At 41.4% G+C, this 19057-nt stretch overlaps 1 protein-coding gene across 2 annotated transcripts in view; it reads left to right on the forward strand.

Moving 5' to 3' along the window:
• The window catches only part of ino80 (INO80 complex ATPase subunit), a 215530-nt gene that overhangs the window by 78802 nt on the left and 117671 nt on the right, over positions 1 to 19057 (forward strand). For both annotated transcript variants that reach the window (XM_043698306.2, XM_043698307.2), the window contains exons 11-15: positions 5386 to 5453; positions 10038 to 10247; positions 10681 to 10761; positions 11662 to 11757; positions 16763 to 16822. In XM_043698306.2, coding sequence (XP_043554241.2) covers positions 5386 to 5453; positions 10038 to 10247; positions 10681 to 10761; positions 11662 to 11757; positions 16763 to 16822 — 515 coding nt within the window. The remainder of the gene's footprint in view (positions 1 to 5385; positions 5454 to 10037; positions 10248 to 10680; positions 10762 to 11661; positions 11758 to 16762; positions 16823 to 19057) is intronic.

Below are 19057 nucleotides of genomic sequence, written 5' to 3' on the forward strand. Positions count from 1 at the left end.
GAGAAAGGATCTCTTTGACACATGGGATTCTTAATGGGATTGACAGGGTAAATACTCAGAAGATGTTTTCCCTCATGAGAGAGCCTAGGATAGGACGACGTTGCCTTAGAATAAAGGGGTGCCAATGTAAGACTGAGATGAAGAATTTCTTCTCTGAAGGTTGTCTCTTTGGAACTCCTTGCTCCAGAGAGCTGTGGGGGAAGAGTCTTTGTGTATATTTTAAAGCTGAGATGGATTCTTGATCAGTCAGAGAATCAAGGTTTTTTGGGGAAGTGCAGGAATGTGATCATGAGGAATGTCATCAACTGTGATCCTGTTGAATGGTTGTCCAGGCTCAGGAGGCATAATGGCTTGCTCCTGTTCCTTATTTTTTACATAATATGAAAATTTTGCGTTTGAATGATGTTTCAGAGTCTGTACCTTGTTTTATTCCCCTGTTTGAAATTTACCGATTGAAGCTTTTTTGCTCCATGCTGTTGTTGCCAAGAATTTGCATAAAGAGTATTCAGTTCCTCTGCCCCAAATGTCTAGATTAAACAGACAGGAGAGCATCAATCACCAAGCCTTTGGTGCTTTGACTTTGTAATGCACAGAAAACCTAGGCTTCAAATTTTTTAAAGAAACTAGGAGTTTGTAGGCTTGGTAAAATGACACAAACCTCTTAAAAATCTCATTGTCAACTGTCCTTGTCAAAGCCTATACTAAGACCATAAAACCATGTTTCATACTCCTTAATCTCCATGGTCACCCATGCCTGTGTGTGCTCTAAACCACAAAGCAGGTAGAAGTGTTTAGGATATAAGGACAAAGTAGAAAACCTGGGATTTGAATTTACGCACAGTTTGGTCTTGACACTAGGCTGTGATTGCACACCAGCACTACATAACACATCCAGCAATTAAAAATTGATGCCTAAACATGTTGATGTAATGTGACTTGGCAAATTTGCCTTGTTTCACAAAATGCATCCAATGAAACAAATAAAATAAGAAAACCAGCTGCACCCTGTTCTCAGCACTGAACATTCATTGCAACTGTTATATAGAAAGTGAATCGATGATTCAGAACAGTTCACCCAAGGAATCCCTTCAGCCCATCATGATTGTATTGGCTTTTTTTATCAAGCTATGCAATTAATCCCTTTCCCCATAATTTTCTCATGTAATTTTTCTTTGCATTGAAATGTATGCACAATTCTCTTTAAAGGGAGAGGCACTGACAAAGTAGGTAGTGTTATTATGCTACTAATCCAGAACACCAGATTAATGTTTCTGGGACGTGGGTTTGAAACCCACCATGGTTGATGGTGAAATGTGAATTCAATAAGAAAATCTAGGATATAAATCTAACCCATAGTCATCCATGTAACCATTATAGGTTGTCATAACCCATCTGGTTCACTAATTTTCTTCAGGGAAGGAACTGTGCCATTCAGACCTAATCTGGCTTACGTAAGACTCTGAAAACTAAGCAGTATGGTTGACTGTTAACTGGCTTTTGAAGTGGCCAAGCAAGCCACTCAGTTGTATCTAAGTACTGTAGCAAATGTGAGGTGAGAACTTTTCACGCGTTCATTTGAGGTATCCAAGGGGGCATTGAATGATTTAAAGAGAAGGGCTGGAAAGTGACACTAAATCTTGATGCTTGTACAGAAATCCAATGCAGACATACTAGCCAGGCGGCTCCTTTGTGTCATAACACGTCTTTGAATTTGTGAATGTTGCTAAAGCATCTTTATAATAACTTTTCAGATCACAAAAAAACTTTTTAAACTTTTAGTTCTTTTGCTTTTCTCAGTTCTCTGTATACCCTTTCCAAATGTATCTTTCTATTTCTCTCTCACGGTTTGATGTGAGTGATGACCCCCGAGCCAAATTAGTTTGGAAGGCATGCAGACTGCAAGATACTGAGTAAGCTATCCCTAGCCATGGTGAATTTCTGGATAGAAGCTTTAACTCTGGAGTTATTCAACCCAAGAATGATCAAAAGCATAGGTGTGGAACCTTTTTCCCTTGATATTCTGTGATCGCTTTTTAAGGGGTTGGTAAACAGTTTGGTCTTTACAGACCCAGATACACAGCTGGTGACCAATATGTAAAAATTAATGATCGCTGACCCTGAAACTAGCTACACCTCAACAGAACTCTTGTATAACGTGTAGGTTGTAAAAAAGGCTGTTAGGGAATCTGCCAAACAGGAGATTATCCTGGTGTCGGGAATTCAAGTTGAGAGTATTTTTCTCTCGTTTTCCTGATCCCACAACCTTCTTGATGAGTTATTTGGTCCGTCTCAGCGCAGAGAACACAGTGTAACAGATAAAAATTGTGTTGAAATCTTATTTTGTGTACCTGCATGTATACATGGTCATTTACAGTCTTTTATGCTTTGTGTAGTTTACATTCTTGCCTTTTACCCACAGGTCTTTGCATTTCACCTGTCACAGATGTACTCTGTGAATAGAGCACTCACAAGCTAGATCCTGGGTACCCTGATGGAGTGTCCCACCCAACTGAGAACCTGTTCTCCCTCAGATACTGAGAGTACTGTCATGATTATTCCGTCATACACAATTTTAGTTTTGTTTGGCAGCTTTTAACATTTTTTCTTCTTCTTGTCCAAGTTTGTTGCTCTTGTTTTTTTTAAATTTCTTGATGACTGACTTCACACCAGGCCTGAGTGTCCTAAATCTTAAAACATACCAGTCAGATTTTCCTTTGAAATATTGGTCCCTATACTCTGAACATTGGTGACGATTGTTTACTTAGTATGGTAATGCCTTAAGGAATTCTGTTCTCCTCCCTTTGTGCTTTGCCAGTTCAAGCTTGCTTTATGAAATCTCCAATGTTTCCTTTTCAGTCATGATTTCAGTTTCCCATTTTCACCTGACCATGCCCCTCTTCTCTCCTCAAACTCAGTGTATGCCTTTCTTTTTAACTGCAAAATCATTTTTATAATCAAAGTTATATAGTACACAAACAGACCCTTTGGTCCAACTCATCCATGTCAACCAGATATCCTAAATTAATTCAGTCATGCTTGCCAGCTTTAGCCCCATGTCCGCCTGAACCATTCCTGCTCACGTACCCATCCAGATGCCTTTTAAATGTTGTAATTGTACCAGCCTTCTCCACTTCCTCTAGCAGCTTGTAGCATATACACACCACTCACTGTGTGAAAAAGTTGCCCCTTGGGTCCTGTTTAAATTTTCCCTTCTCACTTTATATCTATGCCCTCCAGTTTTGGACTTCCCTACCCTGGAGATGAAAAACCTTGACTGTTGGCACTGTCCATGCTCTTTACGATTTTATCAACCTCTCTAAGGTCACCACTCAGCCTACAACATTCTAGAGGGAAAATGCACCACCTATTCAACCTTTCCTTATAGCTTAAACCCTCCAATCCTGGCAATATCCTTGTAAATCTTTTCTGAACCCTTTTAAAGTTACACATCATTTTTGCTACAGCAGGGAGATTGAACATAGTATTCGAAAAGTGGCCTTACCAATGTCCTGTTCAGCCACAAGATGATATTCCAACATCTGTACTCCATGCACTGACCAATGAAGGCAAGCATGTCAAATGCCTTCTTTACCATCCATCATTTTGCAATTCTATTTTTAAGGAAATATGCAGCTGCACCCTTTGGCCTCTTTGGCCGGCAACACTCCCCAAGACCTTACCATTAACTGTAATCATCTTCCCCTGATTTGCCTTACCAAAAGCAATGCCTTTCATTTATCCAGATTAAACTCCATCTGCCACTCTTTGGTCTGTTGGTTCATCTGACCAAGGTCATGTTGTACTCTGAGGTAACCTTCTTTGTTGTCCAATGTTTGCTTCATCTGCAGGCTTAGCAACCCCATACCTGTTATGTTCATATCCAAATCATTTAAATAAATAATTAAAAGCAGTGGACCTCGTACCAATCCTTGTGGCACACCACTGGTCACTGCCTCCAATCCAAAAAGCAATCCTCCAGCACCATCCTGTCACTTACCTTTGAGCCAATTTTGTATCCAGTTGGCTTGCTTCACTGGGATTCCATTGATCTAACCTCGCTAACTAGTCTACTCATATGGAATCTTGTTGAATGTCTTGCTGAAGTACTGAGAAAACATTGTCTACCGCTCTGCCTTTAACTATATTTGTCACTTCAAGAAACTTAATCAAGTTAGTGAGACCAGATTCCCAATGCTGACTATTTCTAATCAGTCCTTGCCTTTCCAAATGAACGTAAATCCTGTCCCTCAGAATTCCCTGCAACAACTTAGCCAGTACTGAAGTGTGGCTCACCAGTCTAGTTACCTGGCATTCTTTGCCACCATTCTTAAATAACGGCACCATAATAGCCAACCTCTAGTCTTATGGCATGTCACCCATGGCTATTAATGATACAGATATCTCAGCAAAGGGCCTAGCAATCTCTTCCCTTGCTTTTTACAGAGTCTGGATGCACTTTATCAGGTCCCAGGGATTTATCCACCTAGATGCATTTTAAGATGTCCAGCACCACCTCTTCTGCAATATGGGCACTTTTCACGATAGCAGCATTTATATCAAGCTGAAGCCAAGGTTTGGGGATGTGCAGGAAGGTAAAGTGGTAGATGAGGTAGACAAATGTAGTTGGGCAGGTGGACGGTCATCTGAGGTAAGAGGGGTTGAGATTGGAGTGGAGCCATTTGAGTTGGGAGAGGGGCAAGTGAATCCAGGGGTGATGAGGATGTGGGCTATGGTGGAATTATTTCTTGTAATCTCAAAAGACAACTTATAAGTTTATTATTGTCCTCTATTTTGTGCAATCTCTCCAACATTGAATTGTAGATAGGACATTTTAAGGGTCGTGTCTTGGTTCTCTGGTGCTGAGCTTGCAGTAGTTGCACATCTTATCTGAATGTCCAGGTCAGTGTTTCTTAACCCTCTACATCTTAGATGTCACCAGGCATTTTGTCAAAGTTGTCCCATAGTGGAGCGATCGGTGACCAGGTGACGTGATTTAAAGTAAAGGGTAGGTGGTTTAGAGGGAATGTAAGGAAACCGCTTTTCACCCCAAGGGTGATGGCACCTACAAGCTCCCTGTCTTTCAGGGATATCACTGCAGTACCATCTGTATCCAAATGTCCTTGCTGTTTTCCACTGACAATTGAGTAGCAAATATATATCTTAATTCTTAGCTTCATGCCTTTATATTTCATTGTTTATTTTTATAATTCTCCCCCCATCTTGATAGATTTCACATTTAGACAGAGGGATGTACCCCATTGGTTGAGTAGCACTGTTCTCGGTAACTAGCAAGGTGAACTTGGCACTTTTTACCAATCTGAACCCCAGTGGGGAAATTACCATGTACTCGTATGATTTTATTGTGTGTTATTCTCTGTTTTGCAGATAGTGAATACTATAAAGCACAGGCATTGAAGAATGCAGAGGATGCCTTTCGAGTGCAGCAAGCCAAAGTGAGTGGCTCAGGTTTTCATTATGTTGATTGTGTTCCACTTGTTACTCTCCTAGCCCAGTCCCTGGCATGCAGAACATTTTTCATGCTAATGAATTTTGTTTTGTTTTGTGCTATAATTTCACCTGATCTGTTTTGAAGCAGTACAGGATATAAATTTGTGCAAGTTCACTGATCAGGGTTATATGGGTACTTGAAAGTGAACTTCATATGCACTTGGGGCACCAGTTGTTAGCATGAGGCACTTACTTATTTGTTATAACAGCTAAATGCCACCACCTTTATTCTGCTGCAACAAAACATTGTTGCTTCAATTGTAAGAATTCATTCTACTCCCTTATGACATTGACCGCAGAATTACAATATACAAGTTAGTTTACTGTTTTACATTCAAGCAGAGGGTTTGCTTGTGCCTTTTAACTCTGGCTTCTCCAGAACATTGGGTGAGATTGCCTTCACTCACCAGCCAAAGTTATTGTAGCAAATGAGTGACACCCTACCCATTCCAGGAATTAGTTGGTAGACCTTCTGAGAATGTTGGTTTGGCCACAGTTAGAATTATGTTTGCAGTTTTGGAATCCACATTATCGGAGGGTTGTGATAGCAGTGGGGAGGGTGCAGGGGAGGTTTACCAGAATGTTGTTTGGGCTGGAAAGTTTCAGTCATGAAGAAAGATGGGATAAAAGAAAGATTGCGGTTGGTTTCTTGGGAACAGAGGAGACTGAGGCAGAATATAATACGTATAAAATTTCCCCATAGTGGAGCGATCAATGATCAGGAGATGACGATTTAAATTAAGGAGCAGGAGGTTTAAAGGGAATGTAAGGAAATACCTTTTCACCCAGAGGGTGGTGAAAATCTGGAATTCGCTGACTGCAAGGGTGGGAGAGGCAGAAACCCTGATAACATTTAAGAAGTATTTAGATGTGCTCTTGCGATGCCAAGTCATGTGAGACTGCCATCTGCTGGAAAATGAGATTACAAAAGTTAGGTGGTTGGTTTTTACTGGCATGGGCGTGAAGGGACCAAGAACCTTTTCATGTGTTGTAGACCTCTAACTCTGCATCCAATGCATTTGCATACTTCCTTTAATAAGGAGACTGATACTGAGGTGGAGCTTCAAGGAAGAATTGTATTGGACTCCAGACATTAACTGTTTCTCTGTCCGCAGATACAGCCAGATCTGCTGAATTTCTCCAGCATTTTCTCTGTTCCTCCCACTTGATTACCATTTCAACTACCACCTTGAACGTTCATTCCCTTCATTACCACATAGTGGTAGCAGTGTGTGCTATTTACAAGATGCACTGCAGCAACTCTCAAAAGCTCCTTCAACAGCAACTTTAAATAAAGTCATAGAGATGTCCAGCACAGAAACAGGCCCTTCTGTGCGACTTGTTCATGCCAACCAGGTTCATGCTAACCTAACCTGCCAGCACTTAGCCCATATCCCTCTAAACCCTTCCTATTCATATATCCATCCAAATATCTTTGAAATATTGTAATTGTACCAGCCTCCACCACTTCCTTTGGCAGCTCATTCCATACACGCACCACCCTCAGTATGAGAAAGTTGCCCCTTAAGTCCCTTTTAAATCTTTCTTCTCTCACCCTAAACCTATGCCTACTTGTTCTGGACTAGGGCAAAGACTCTGTCTATTTATCCTATCCATGACCCTCATGATTTTGTAAACCTCTATAAGGTCACCCCTGAGCCTTTGACACTCCAGGAAAAACAGCCCCAGCCTATTCAGCCTCTCCCTATAACTCAAATCCTGGTAACATCCTTGTAAATCTTTTCTGAACCCTGTCAAGTTTTACAACATCTTTCCAATAGGAGGAAGACCAGAATTGCACGCAATATTCCAACAGTGGCCAGACCAATGTCCTGTACAGCCGCAACATGACCTCCCAATTCCTGTACTTAATACTCTGACCAATAAAGGAAAGTGTACCAAACACAGCCTTCAATATCATACCTACCTGTGACTGCACTTTCAAGGAATTATGAACCTGCACCCCAAGGTCTGTTTGTTCAGCCACACTCCCCAGGAACTTAATATTAAGTGTATAAGTCCTGCTCTGATTTGCCTTTCCAAAATGCAGCACCTCACATTTATCTAAATTAAACTTCATCTGCCACTCCTCAGCCCAATGACACATCCGATCGTGATCCTGTTGTAGTCTGAGGTAACCTCTTTGCTGTCCACTGCACCTCCAGTTTTGGTGTCCTCTGCAAACTATACCTCTTATGTTCACGTCCGAATTATTTATATAAATGACGAAAAGCAGTGGATCCAGCACTAATCCTTGTGGCACACCACTGGTCACAGGCCTCCAATCTGAAAAACAAATCTCCACCACCACTGCCTTCAACCTTTGAGCCAGTTCTGTATCCAAATGGCTAGTTTTCTGTGTATTCTATGATCTAACCTTGCTATCCAGTCTACTGTGAGGAACCTTGTCAAATGCCTTACTCAAGTCCATACAGATAATGTCCACAGCTTTGTCCTCATAAATCCACTTTGTTACTACTTCAAAAAACTCAAATCACATTCATGAGACATGATTTCCTGTGCACAAAACCATGTTGACTCTCCTTAATCCCTAATACTTGCCTTTCCAAATGCGTGGAAATCCTATGCCTCCGCATAGCCGACAATAACTTGCCCACCATCGATATCAGGCTCATCAGTTTATAATTCACTGGCTTTTCCTTACCATCCTTCCTTAAATAGTGGCATCACGTTAGCCAACCTCCAGTTTGCCAACACCTCACCTGTGATTACCACAGATAGAAATAGCTCAACAAGGGGACCATTAATCACTTCCCCAGCTTCCCACAGAGTTGTGGGTACATCGGATCAGGTCCTGGGGATTTATCCACTTGTTGGTGTTTTCAGACATCCAGCACCACCTCTGTAATATGGGCATTTTTCAAGATATCACCATCTATTTCCCCACATTCTATTTCTTCCATGTCCTTCTCCACAGTAAACACTGCAAAATACTCATTAAGTATCTTCTTCCCCCCCCCCCCCAAAAAAAATCTCCTGCAGTTCCACACAGAGACTGTCTTGCTGATCGTTCAGGGGCCCTGTTATGTCCCTAGTTACCTTTTAGAATCCCTTTGGATTCTGCTTAACCCTCAAAAGGTCTACCACCTATGAGGACAAGACAGCAGATCTATTTAAATGCCACTATCAGTAAGTTCCCCTTCAAGCCATCAGCCATGCTGATTTGGAACTATTTCACTGTTCCTTTTGGTGCCACTGGTCCAAAATCCTGGAACTCCTTCCCTCACAGCACTGTGGATGTTTCTACACCTCAAGGGTGTCAGCAGATCCAGAAGGCAGCTCTTCTCGGGGCATTTGGGGATGTGCAATAAATGCTGGCCTAGTCAGTAATACCCATATTCTGTGAACAAAGTCAAAGACAAATTCTTTGGCAATTTCATTTTAAACCTTTCTGTAGTCTAAGAGACTACCGTTCACTTCTACCTCCTTGCCGTTTGCAAGCCATTTGTACAGCACTTTATCGTGTACCTTTGGAAATATGTAGGCGACCAGTTATAATGCCAAGAAACAAATATTAAAATGATTGAAGCTTAGTTTAAAAACAGATAAGGTCTTCAGGTGGGAGAAGGGAGAAATGGAGAGGTGGACATAAGAGGTGTTGCAAAGAGTGCACTTAAGTGATACAGAGGCTCAAGGTTGGAGCTTTGCAAATTTGGAGTTAAAAGAAGAACAGAAAGCAAGGAGGGAAATTTTAAGGCAGTGAATAGGTTGGAAGGCAGGTTGGCAGGTGGAGGACTTTAATGTATTGCGGACAGAGAATCAATCTAAGTCTGAGATGGGGATGATATGCAGAAGAGAGGCAATGTTGATAAGGATGAGATGAAGTTTGTAGAGAATGAAAACCCATTGGGAAATACAAGGATTATGGCTAAAAGATTATCCACATCTTGTAAGCTGTGTTTGCCTTATTCCAGGGAGGAGGATATTTTCCTGCACTTGTGCCGTGTGTCAAATTATATTGATACCGTTAATCTTGTGGGCAGTGAAACTTTCCGTTGCATCAGCTGATGTTCATATGTCCTTATTGGAAAATAGCACTTTGGTACAATAGGAGAGGATTAAACTGGCTTTTGTGTCTTATGGAAGGGATTTGCTTATGCCATGTTCATTTTGTTGGTTTGTTGTTCTGTTCTTGGACTTTCTATGTTAATGAACAATGTTTGTAACTTAGAAAATTATACCTAGCTGCTGTAATAGATTTTGTTTTTGTTCTCTGCTCAACTATGTTAGGTAAGTGTGAGCAAAGATTAGAATGAAAAGCCTCCACTGGCTAAATGAGATTATAACTGAATCTGTGGTGGAAGATGTGGATTCTGAGTTTTTAATCTCTCTCCGATGCTTTATTGCACCAGCAGGCAGTGTGACAACAGACCACCATTCTAATTCGTGCACTGAATATCTTGCTATAGATGGTAGTATCCACAACTATACTAAGTTCAGAATAAGTTCTTAAAACTGCAGTCCTTGATATCACAGTTGACCACCATTGTATGCACTTTTGCTTTCAGACCAGATTGTTCGATGAGGAAGCAAAGGAGAGCCGCATGGCTGCATTGCGGGCAGCCAATGAGTCGGGGACTGGTTTCGGGGAGAGTTACAGCTTGGCCAACCCTTCCATTCGGGCTGGTGAAGACATTCCTCAGCCTTCCATGTTCAATGGCAAGCTCAAAGCCTACCAACTGAAAGGCATGAATTGGCTGGCTAACCTTTATGAGCAGGTAAAATCTGTGTGCACATGACTGAGATTCTTCTCTTCAGTATTGGCAAGAGTCTCATTGGCCACACCATTGTGCATGATAGGCTATGTGGCTTGACAGTGGGGAGAAAGAGTCAGTAATTTTCAATGACTAGTATGATGCACTCAAGACCATTTGGTCACTTGCCAGTAGCATTGATCTGAAGGGTTTTCTTTTCATGCCTCATTTCCAAACTCTCAATTTCTCATTGTATGGCACAGGATTTTGGTAGCTCATCAACCTTAACAGCTAGTTCCAAACTTTGGGATATCATTACTTGTATCCTTATGTACTATTTCATAGCACCTGTTTAAATGGAGATCTGGCTGCCTTAACTGTGAATACCTGTCTGATATGAATTCACATGTCTGTCTCCATATGGCTTGATCTTGATTTAAATTTTCTTTGCTTTCAGGGTATCAATGGAATTCTGGCTGATGAGATGGGACTTGGGAAGACAGTACAGAGCATTGCTTTCTTGGCACATTTAGCTGAGGTAAGATTTATGATGTATTTGAGTTTAGAATCATCTCAAACTGCTGCACGTCTTGCTCTGAGCATCAGAGCTTTAGATGACTTCCATTAGCAATAGTAACTAATTGTATGGAGCTTCATTTTTGTTTTATCTCTCTTTATTATCCAAGTTAAACATATCTCCCTGCCCCTTTCATCCAGTAGATTACTTGCTGTCATTTGGCATAAATTTCACACCGTTGTTACAAAAATCAGATGTCTAACTGACTAAGGTGTAATAAGGACTAAATGTAAAGTCAAGCTCTCTGCACTGCCATCCTACATTCTCTGCGTAGGCACAGTATAAGCATACTCCCAATATTGATGTCCAACCATTTGGAAAGAGGCTGCATAGAAAACCTCATGCACAAAATTGTTGAAATGATGTACTGATGGCCATGGCAATAATAGGCTAATCAAAGTCCCTGGTTCACACAGACCTTCAATCACAACCAAATTCCTCTCAATTTCAAATTCAAACTGCCTTGCCCTATTCTCTGCAGACTATGTACATGCTAATTCTCAATGCTTGCCTAATTTCTCACCCCAATATATAAACAGATTGAGCAACCTTTTCTGGTTGCACAGGCTGTAAATCATTAAATAGCCAGAGCTGAGTACAAATCTAAATCAGATTTGTGCATAAACTGGAACTGACCATGGTTGCTTTGGCTGAATTGAAGAGAGAGAATTTGGCTGTTTGTCTAATACTTCAGTACTGCCTTCTTATAACTTTGGACTAAGAACACTCCCTTTCACTCATATTCAGGTACCTGAGGTGAAGGCTGTTGAACCCTTAATGCAAAAAAAAAAGTATTTTAATGAATCTGTTTGTTTAACTGAATTTAGTGCACGTTTACTGACTGACTTGATTCTTATGCAGAGAGAAAATATTTGGGGTCCATTTCTAATCATCTCTCCTGCCTCCACACTGAACAACTGGCATCAGGAATTCTCCAGATTTGTTTCACGATTCAAGGTAATGTAAAGGACTCTGCAGTGCTGGTGTATAAGAAATTAAATTTTGTAATCTTAGAATGTTATGGACATCCCTATTGCATTTAGAACTCTCAAGTTGGAGATGTCTAGCTGTCAGTGCTAAAGGAATTTGTGCAGATTCAGCACTTCTGTTATTGTCCAGGCTTTCTTTGTAGTCTGAATTCTGACATAGATATGGATGCATTTTATAGGTTGCATTCCAAATATTATGATTCTTTTATGACAAATAGTGGTCAAACAAGACTGTGTAGTTTGTGACTGAGCTATGCCAGTAACGAGCCAGAACCAGGCTTTGCCAGGTGCTGTCAGGACCCATCCTCTGGAATGAGATAAACGCAATGGCCTAGTAGTATCATTGTTACATGGTTAATCCAGAGACCCAGGTCATGTTCTGGCACCTGGGTTCGATTCCTGCCATGGCAGATGGTGGAATTTGAATTCAGTAAAAACCTGGAATTAAGAGTCCGATAATTACCATGAATTCATTGTTGGCAAAGCTCATCTGGCTCACTAATGCCTTTGAGTGAGGAAAGTTGCCATCCTTACCTGATCTGGCTTCGATGTGACTCCAAGCTCTCAACAATGCGCCTGACTCTTTGCTGCCTTCTGGATAATTAGGGATACGCAATAGTGAGTTTTGAGAAGATTTGTAGCTCAGGTAGAGACATAAAGGTTTGGCAAGTGACAAGAGTGCAAGTTGCTTGAGAAAGAATATTGAAGACAATATTAAGAAAGGGATATTAGAGGCTTTGTAGAGCATGTGAGATAGACAACGTTAAGTTGGATAATCAAGAGTATGGGGATCAAACAGAAGAGTGAGGTTAGAGTCACTAGGCAGTGACACATACGTGAAAAGAGTGCAACATTATAAAAGAATGGAAAGCTAGCAGGAGGGCAGTATTAGATTAAATAGGGTATCAGCAGACCAGCATTATGACTACAGGCTGCTGTTGTACTAAATGACATTAATGGCTGCGTGGAGTGAGGAAAGTGGAATTGGACTGGGTGCTTTATGCATATGTTCAATACATGATATAGTTTGTTCAGAGGAATACCTGATCGTTCTACCCATCAACATCGGAATTAGCAGAAATTCATCATGATGCCCATCCATAAATCAATTGCTCTGAGGGGGTACTGTACAGTCAGTCAGAGATCATATCTTCTGATCAGAATGTTAAACAACGACTCTGACCTAACAATGCCAATTATCCCATGGACCTATTTTGAAGAACAAGTGTTCTGACAACTATTTTTCATTCATCCAATACTCATTTGAGCATTAACCTCATTGAAAATTTGCTGATTGTACAAAGGCTGCTACGTTTCTATGCACTTTCAAAAATAATTAACTAGCTATTGAAGATATTCATGCACCCCCAAGGTCAAGAGGAGCATTATATAGAAAAGAAGCACTTTGTTGGCTTTTCACCAGAGGATATTGGGACCTTTTGCAAAGAAGAAATACATTTGAATCACAAAAAAAGGACAGCAAAATCACACGCAAGCTAAATTTATAAACAGAGCAATTATGTTGGTGTCTTTTGTGAAATCTCATCTGTCTGAAACTGAGTGAGATTGAGCAAGTCACTCGGAAACCAGTGAACAAGGCTTAAAATCTATGCCTAGCATAGCTTCTATTTTCAATTGGTCATTTTATAATTCCTGACTGTGCCACCATGATCTTAAACATAATACTTTGTACTATATTTTTTGCACAGGAGCTAACAAATGTGCCCCTTTCTGTCGAGGGGACAAAGGATGAGGAAAAAAAAAACTGAGTTCAATAACTTTAGGGTCTGAACACCTTCTTTGATGTCCTTTTCCCACCCACCCATCCCTGTCACTGTCATCAGTTACAAACAGTTCTGAGGAAGGGTCACTGGACCTTAAACATTAAATCTGTTTTCTCTCCAAACCGGAGTTTGTTTTTGTTGAAGAATTAGAGGATGTCTTCACTTTTTGAATACCAGCAGTCAGATTCCAGATTACTCCCAGCATGCATGCTTACAGACATTTACAATAAAGTGGTTAGTAATGCAATACTGCCACCTGGTGCTAGCACTGTTCAGAAAACCAGACATAACAGTTATCTCAAGCTCCTGATACGTCTAAACATATAATCTGGTCAAACGATGAACACGATGCACAAACGTTTTTTAAAAAGCTTCATTCATGGAATATGGGCTAGGCCAGTATTTATTGTCTATCCCTTTTAGGTGTAGGTTTTCTCGCCGAGCTGAAAGGTTCATTTCCAGGCGTTTCGTTACCTTACTAAATATCATCTTCAGTGGACCTCATGCGAAGCAATGCTGAAAATTCCTGCTTTCTATTTATATGTTTGGGTTTCTTTGGATTGATGTCATTTCCTGTGGTGAAGTCACTTCCTGTTCCTGTTAGCGGTCTAACTCGATGTGTTTGTTGATAGCGTTCCGGTTAGAATGCCATGCTTTCAGGAGTTCTTGTGCGTGTCTTTGCTTGGCTTGTCCTAGGATGGATATATTGTCCCTCATCCATATGTGAGGATACTAGTGAGAGAGGGTCATGTCTTTTTGTGGCTAGTTGGTGTTCATGTATCCTGGTGGCTAGTTTTCTGCCGTTGGTTTGTCTGTAAGTTTTGTTGTTAAAGGTGAAGTGGGTGGTAAGGCATAGATCCACTAGCTTGATGATATTTTCCATACACCAAACACCACTAACTTCATCAACTTTACAAATACTGTGCAAGGACTGTAACAAATACAACATTGGACAAACAGGCAATGACATCACCAATCCAAAGAAACCCAAACATATAAATAGAAAGCAGGAATTTTCAACATTGCTTCGCCTGAGGTCCACCGAAGATGTTACCTAGTAAGGTAACGAAACATCTGGAAATGAACCTTTCAGCTCAGCGAGAAAACCTACATCTAAAAGGGATAGACAATAAATACTGGCCTAGCCCATATTCCATGAATGAAGCTTTTTAAAAAACGTTTGTGCATAGTGTTCACTGTACATCATTTGACCAGATTATATGTTTAGACGTATCAGGAGCTTGAGGTTTCTGTTGTTCTGCCTGGTTTTCTGAATAGTGCTGACACCAGGTGGCAGTATTGCATTGCTAAGTTAAAAGTCACACAACACCAGGTTATAGTCCAACGGTTTAATTGGAAGCACACTAGCTTTCGGAGCGACACTCCTTCATCAGGTGATAGTGGAGGGCTCAATCCTCTCAGAATTTATAGCAAAGATTTATAGTGTGATGTAACTGAAATTATACATTGAAAAATTGATTGTCTGTTAAGCCTTTCATCTGTTAGAATACCATTGTAGTTTCACTTCTTTCATGTGTAAATCACAAAACCTTTTTTTTTAAAAAGTTGCATTCTCAGGTTAGCTGTTAACAATGGTGATAGCTCGACAATATGTTGAAGGTGTTGGCCCCCTGTGTTCTCTGTCTATACCATGCTGTTTAGATTGATTCTAATCTAAAAAGTGAGATAACGGAGTTCTACATGAATGCATGCAGTTTTTGAGCAAAGTACAATGTAACCCTGCAAGTACAAATTCACCCCACAAAATATGTGTGCATGTGGGTCTTTGTGTGTGTGTCTGTCTGTCTGGGTTGGGGGTTGAGAGTGTGAGAATATGTGTGTGTGTCTGTGTGTGTGTGTGTATATACAGAGTGTCTTAAGTCTGTGAAAGGGTGTGTGTGGGTGTCTGTGTGCGCGTCTGTTTGTGTTTTTCCGTGTGTATAGGAGTGCCTGTGTGTGCAGGAAATTGAAGTCACCCATTAAAACAACTCTTGTGCACCTTTCTGAAATCTGCCTGCCAATCTTCTGCTCCACATCTCTCTTGGGAGTTTGCTACAGACGCATCCTCCCCCCCGCCCCCCATTAGCAACAGTGACTGTGTTCCTTTCCAGTTTGACTTCCACCCATACTGACTCTTTAGACAAACCTGCCTTGATGACCTCCCTTTGTGCCACTGTCCCATCTCTTTTACCTTCCTCCCTATTCCTTTTGAAACATTTAAACCCTGGAACGTCCAACAACCATTCCTGCCCCGGTGATATCCAAGTCACAGCAATGACCATAACATTGTAGTTCCAACTCGTGATCCATGCTCTAAGTTCATCACCCTTATTCCTGATGCAATTTGCATTAAAATATACACATTTCAACCCATCACACTGACTGCATCTTTGCCCTATCAAGTGCCTATCCCACCTCAGATTCTCTGCATGCTGTATCTAGCTGTTCAGTACCTACTCCATCAATTGATCCGTAGCTCTGCCCCCCCCCCCGCCCGCCAATCTAGTTTAAACCCTGCTGAAGAGCTCTAGCATAGTTCTTACCCAGAATATTGGTGCCCATCTGGTTTAGGTGCAACCCATCCTTCTTGTACTGGTCTCACCTTCCCCAGAAGGTATCCCAATGATCCACATATCAGAAGCCTTCCCTCCTACACCAGCCCTGCAGCTAGGTGTTCAGCTGCACTCGTTATCTGTTCCTAGCCTCACTCGTACGTGGCGCTGTTAGAAATCCTGAGATTACTACTCTGGCCATCCTGCCTTCTAGCTTTCACCCTAGCTCCCTATAATTCTGTTTTTCAGGTCCTCCTCCCTTTCGCTATCTGTCATTGGTACTGATGTGTACAGCAGCTTTTGGCTGTTCTCCCTTTATAGAATCCTGTAGACTCTATCCAAGACATCACTGACCCTGGAACCCAGGAGGCAACACACCACCCAGGAGTCTTGTTTGCAATCTCAGAATCTCCTGTCTGTTCCTCTTATCACTGATTATCCTATCACTTGCTCTCCTTTTCTCCCCACTTCCCTTCTGAGCCACAGAGCCAGGCTCAATGCCTGAACCCTGACCACTGAGGCTTTCCCTTGCAAGACTTTGCTTTACATTTTACTCACTAACTTATATTTTTTTGATATGCTAAGTGTTGCAGAGGGTAACTTCTGAAATATTCACTTTTTTTCCTTCCACTTTTAGGTGTTGCCTTACTGGGGGAACCCACATGACAGAAAGGTGATCAGGAAGTTCTGGAGCCAGGTAAGATTTACTCAACTCCTTCTGCTTGATGTCCACTTGATACTTAACTTACGAAGAGGTATGGATCCCTGGTATGTGAGCTGGTCCGTGTGGCGTATAATCCATTTCCTCCCACAAAACTCATTGCACTGCTCACCACCTGATAATTTTTAATTAAAAATGGCCAGGCATATCCAATATTAATATCTACTGAGTTCAACCTGGAAGTGTTCTCGAGCAATTGCTGATCCAAAGGTGCCTCTGTCATATCCCCTGTCTTCATTTCAATGTGTTCTGCCATGAACTTTCATAGAATCAGTCCATACTCATGAGCAAAGTACTGCAATTGTTTGCCATACTTTGGTTCCTGATGAAGGGCTTTTGCCCAATACATCGATTTTCTTGCTCCTCTAATGCTACCTGACCTGCTGTGCTTTTCCAGCACCACTCTAATCTAAAATTTGCCATTCCCTGCTTTAGGATGGCTGACTAGGAAAAACTCTCTTGCTGTTACTGCTTGCCATTAGGTGTGTTTGAAAGTTGACAATCAACTTATTCAGCTACATGATGAATTTTCCTTCCTGGCCAACAAGTCGTCTTGTGGGATTTGAGCTATGAGCTTCTGCATGTGTCCTTCGATTCTAAATAGTGAAGCAGAAAGATATCCATGTGTTAGCACTGGCATTGTGGCCTCTGCTAGACAAGAGAGATATGGTGGGAATAGTTTGCAAGAGGCAAGCCATAGTGACTCACCTGATCCCATCTTGACTTGTATCAAATTACATTTACACAGCTGCCATATGCTTGCTGGCCGACAGCACTCCTGGTGCACTCATACCTCAGTTTGAAGTTGTAATCCTGATGGTCTTGCTGCTTTGCAGCCCTGCAAATTCTCATGTTCTTGATCCACCTCTCGGGGTACTTGCTTTTTATCCCTCCTACTTCACCTCCATTGGTGCCTTCTCCATTGAGTTCCTGAGTTCTAGAATTTCTTCTCATAATCTGTCCTCCTTTCTCTGCACTTGTGCTTCTTATAAGTCCAAGTAGTATAATGTCTCAATCAAAAGCTAGGAGGAATGGGTAGGAAACAGTTGAGGCAAATATTTGTGTTGATTGGCAGCGCAGTCTCAAGAGCCCATATCTTCTGATCAGATGGTCCTCCTCAAGAGGTTGTCTTCTCTCCCTGTTTGTTCTGAGTTGTTGACCAGACTTTGAATCACCTGCCCTGACACCTTTTTTGATGAACTTGGTGTCAGATTGTTCGTTGAAGTAGATTTGATTAGATTCCCTACAGTGTGGAAACAAGCCCTTCAGCCCAGCAAGTCCACATCGACCTTCCGAAGAACCTCGACCTATTTCCCTCTGACTAATGCATCTAACCCTATGGACAGTTTAGCATAGCCAATTCACCTGACCTGCACATCCTTCGACTTTGGACTTTGAGATGCTTTAAAGCTGCTACGTAAATGTAGTACTGGTAACTCCAAGTTTGAATTTTAATTCAGCATGTAGCAAGTTGAGGAATTGAAGCCAGTGCATCTACTTTTGGGCTGCTACCATAAAAGGTAATTTATGTGAAGTTACTGAAAACTCCAGTCTCTCACTGGCTGGAATGCTGTTTGGGGGGTCAGTGTGGACTCTGAGCTGAATGGCCTGCTCGCACACGAGCGATTTGGAGAGAGATGAGACATGGAGGGTGACTAAGAAAAAGAGCAAGGGTTAAGAAAATGATTAGATGAGTCAATGCACTTGTGTCAGGATACAGATGATAAAATATGAAGATGGTCGATTCTGCTGTCCTGGAATTGCTGAAGTTTATCATAAGCCAGATAGCTTCAGTTGTCCCTTTACACGATTGTCTCATTGTTGGTCAAGACATAGTAGTTGGTCGATGTGCTAAATCATAATGTACAAAAATGTTACCTGTAGCTGATATTCTTACCCATTTCTTGGGGAGGCTGAGTGTGAGACCAACCAGTAGGGTAGCAGAACTTTGAGTGAGTTGCACTTCTCTGAAGTCGTGGACTTGGGAATTAAGCAAGTAGAATGTTGGTGTAATTTCATCTGAATGCAGCAGGTACGAACAAGGATTTTGGTGGCAGTGAGATTACAAAGGTGATGGTAAGGATAGTTTTACCATGTCCAAAATGATCAGTCTTTATGAATAGCATTTGAAGTTTGTAGCTGAATTCAGAGTTAAACTGTGTGAGATTTCAGTCTGTTGGATGTTGCTATGGACGTGGCAGGATTCAGGTG

This window comes from Chiloscyllium plagiosum, unplaced genomic scaffold (assembly GCF_037043375.1).
Source record: "Chiloscyllium plagiosum isolate Xiang-an unplaced genomic scaffold, Cpla_swu_hap1 HiC_scaffold_8, whole genome shotgun sequence".
Taxonomy (NCBI): domain Eukaryota; kingdom Metazoa; phylum Chordata; class Chondrichthyes; order Orectolobiformes; family Hemiscylliidae; genus Chiloscyllium; species Chiloscyllium plagiosum.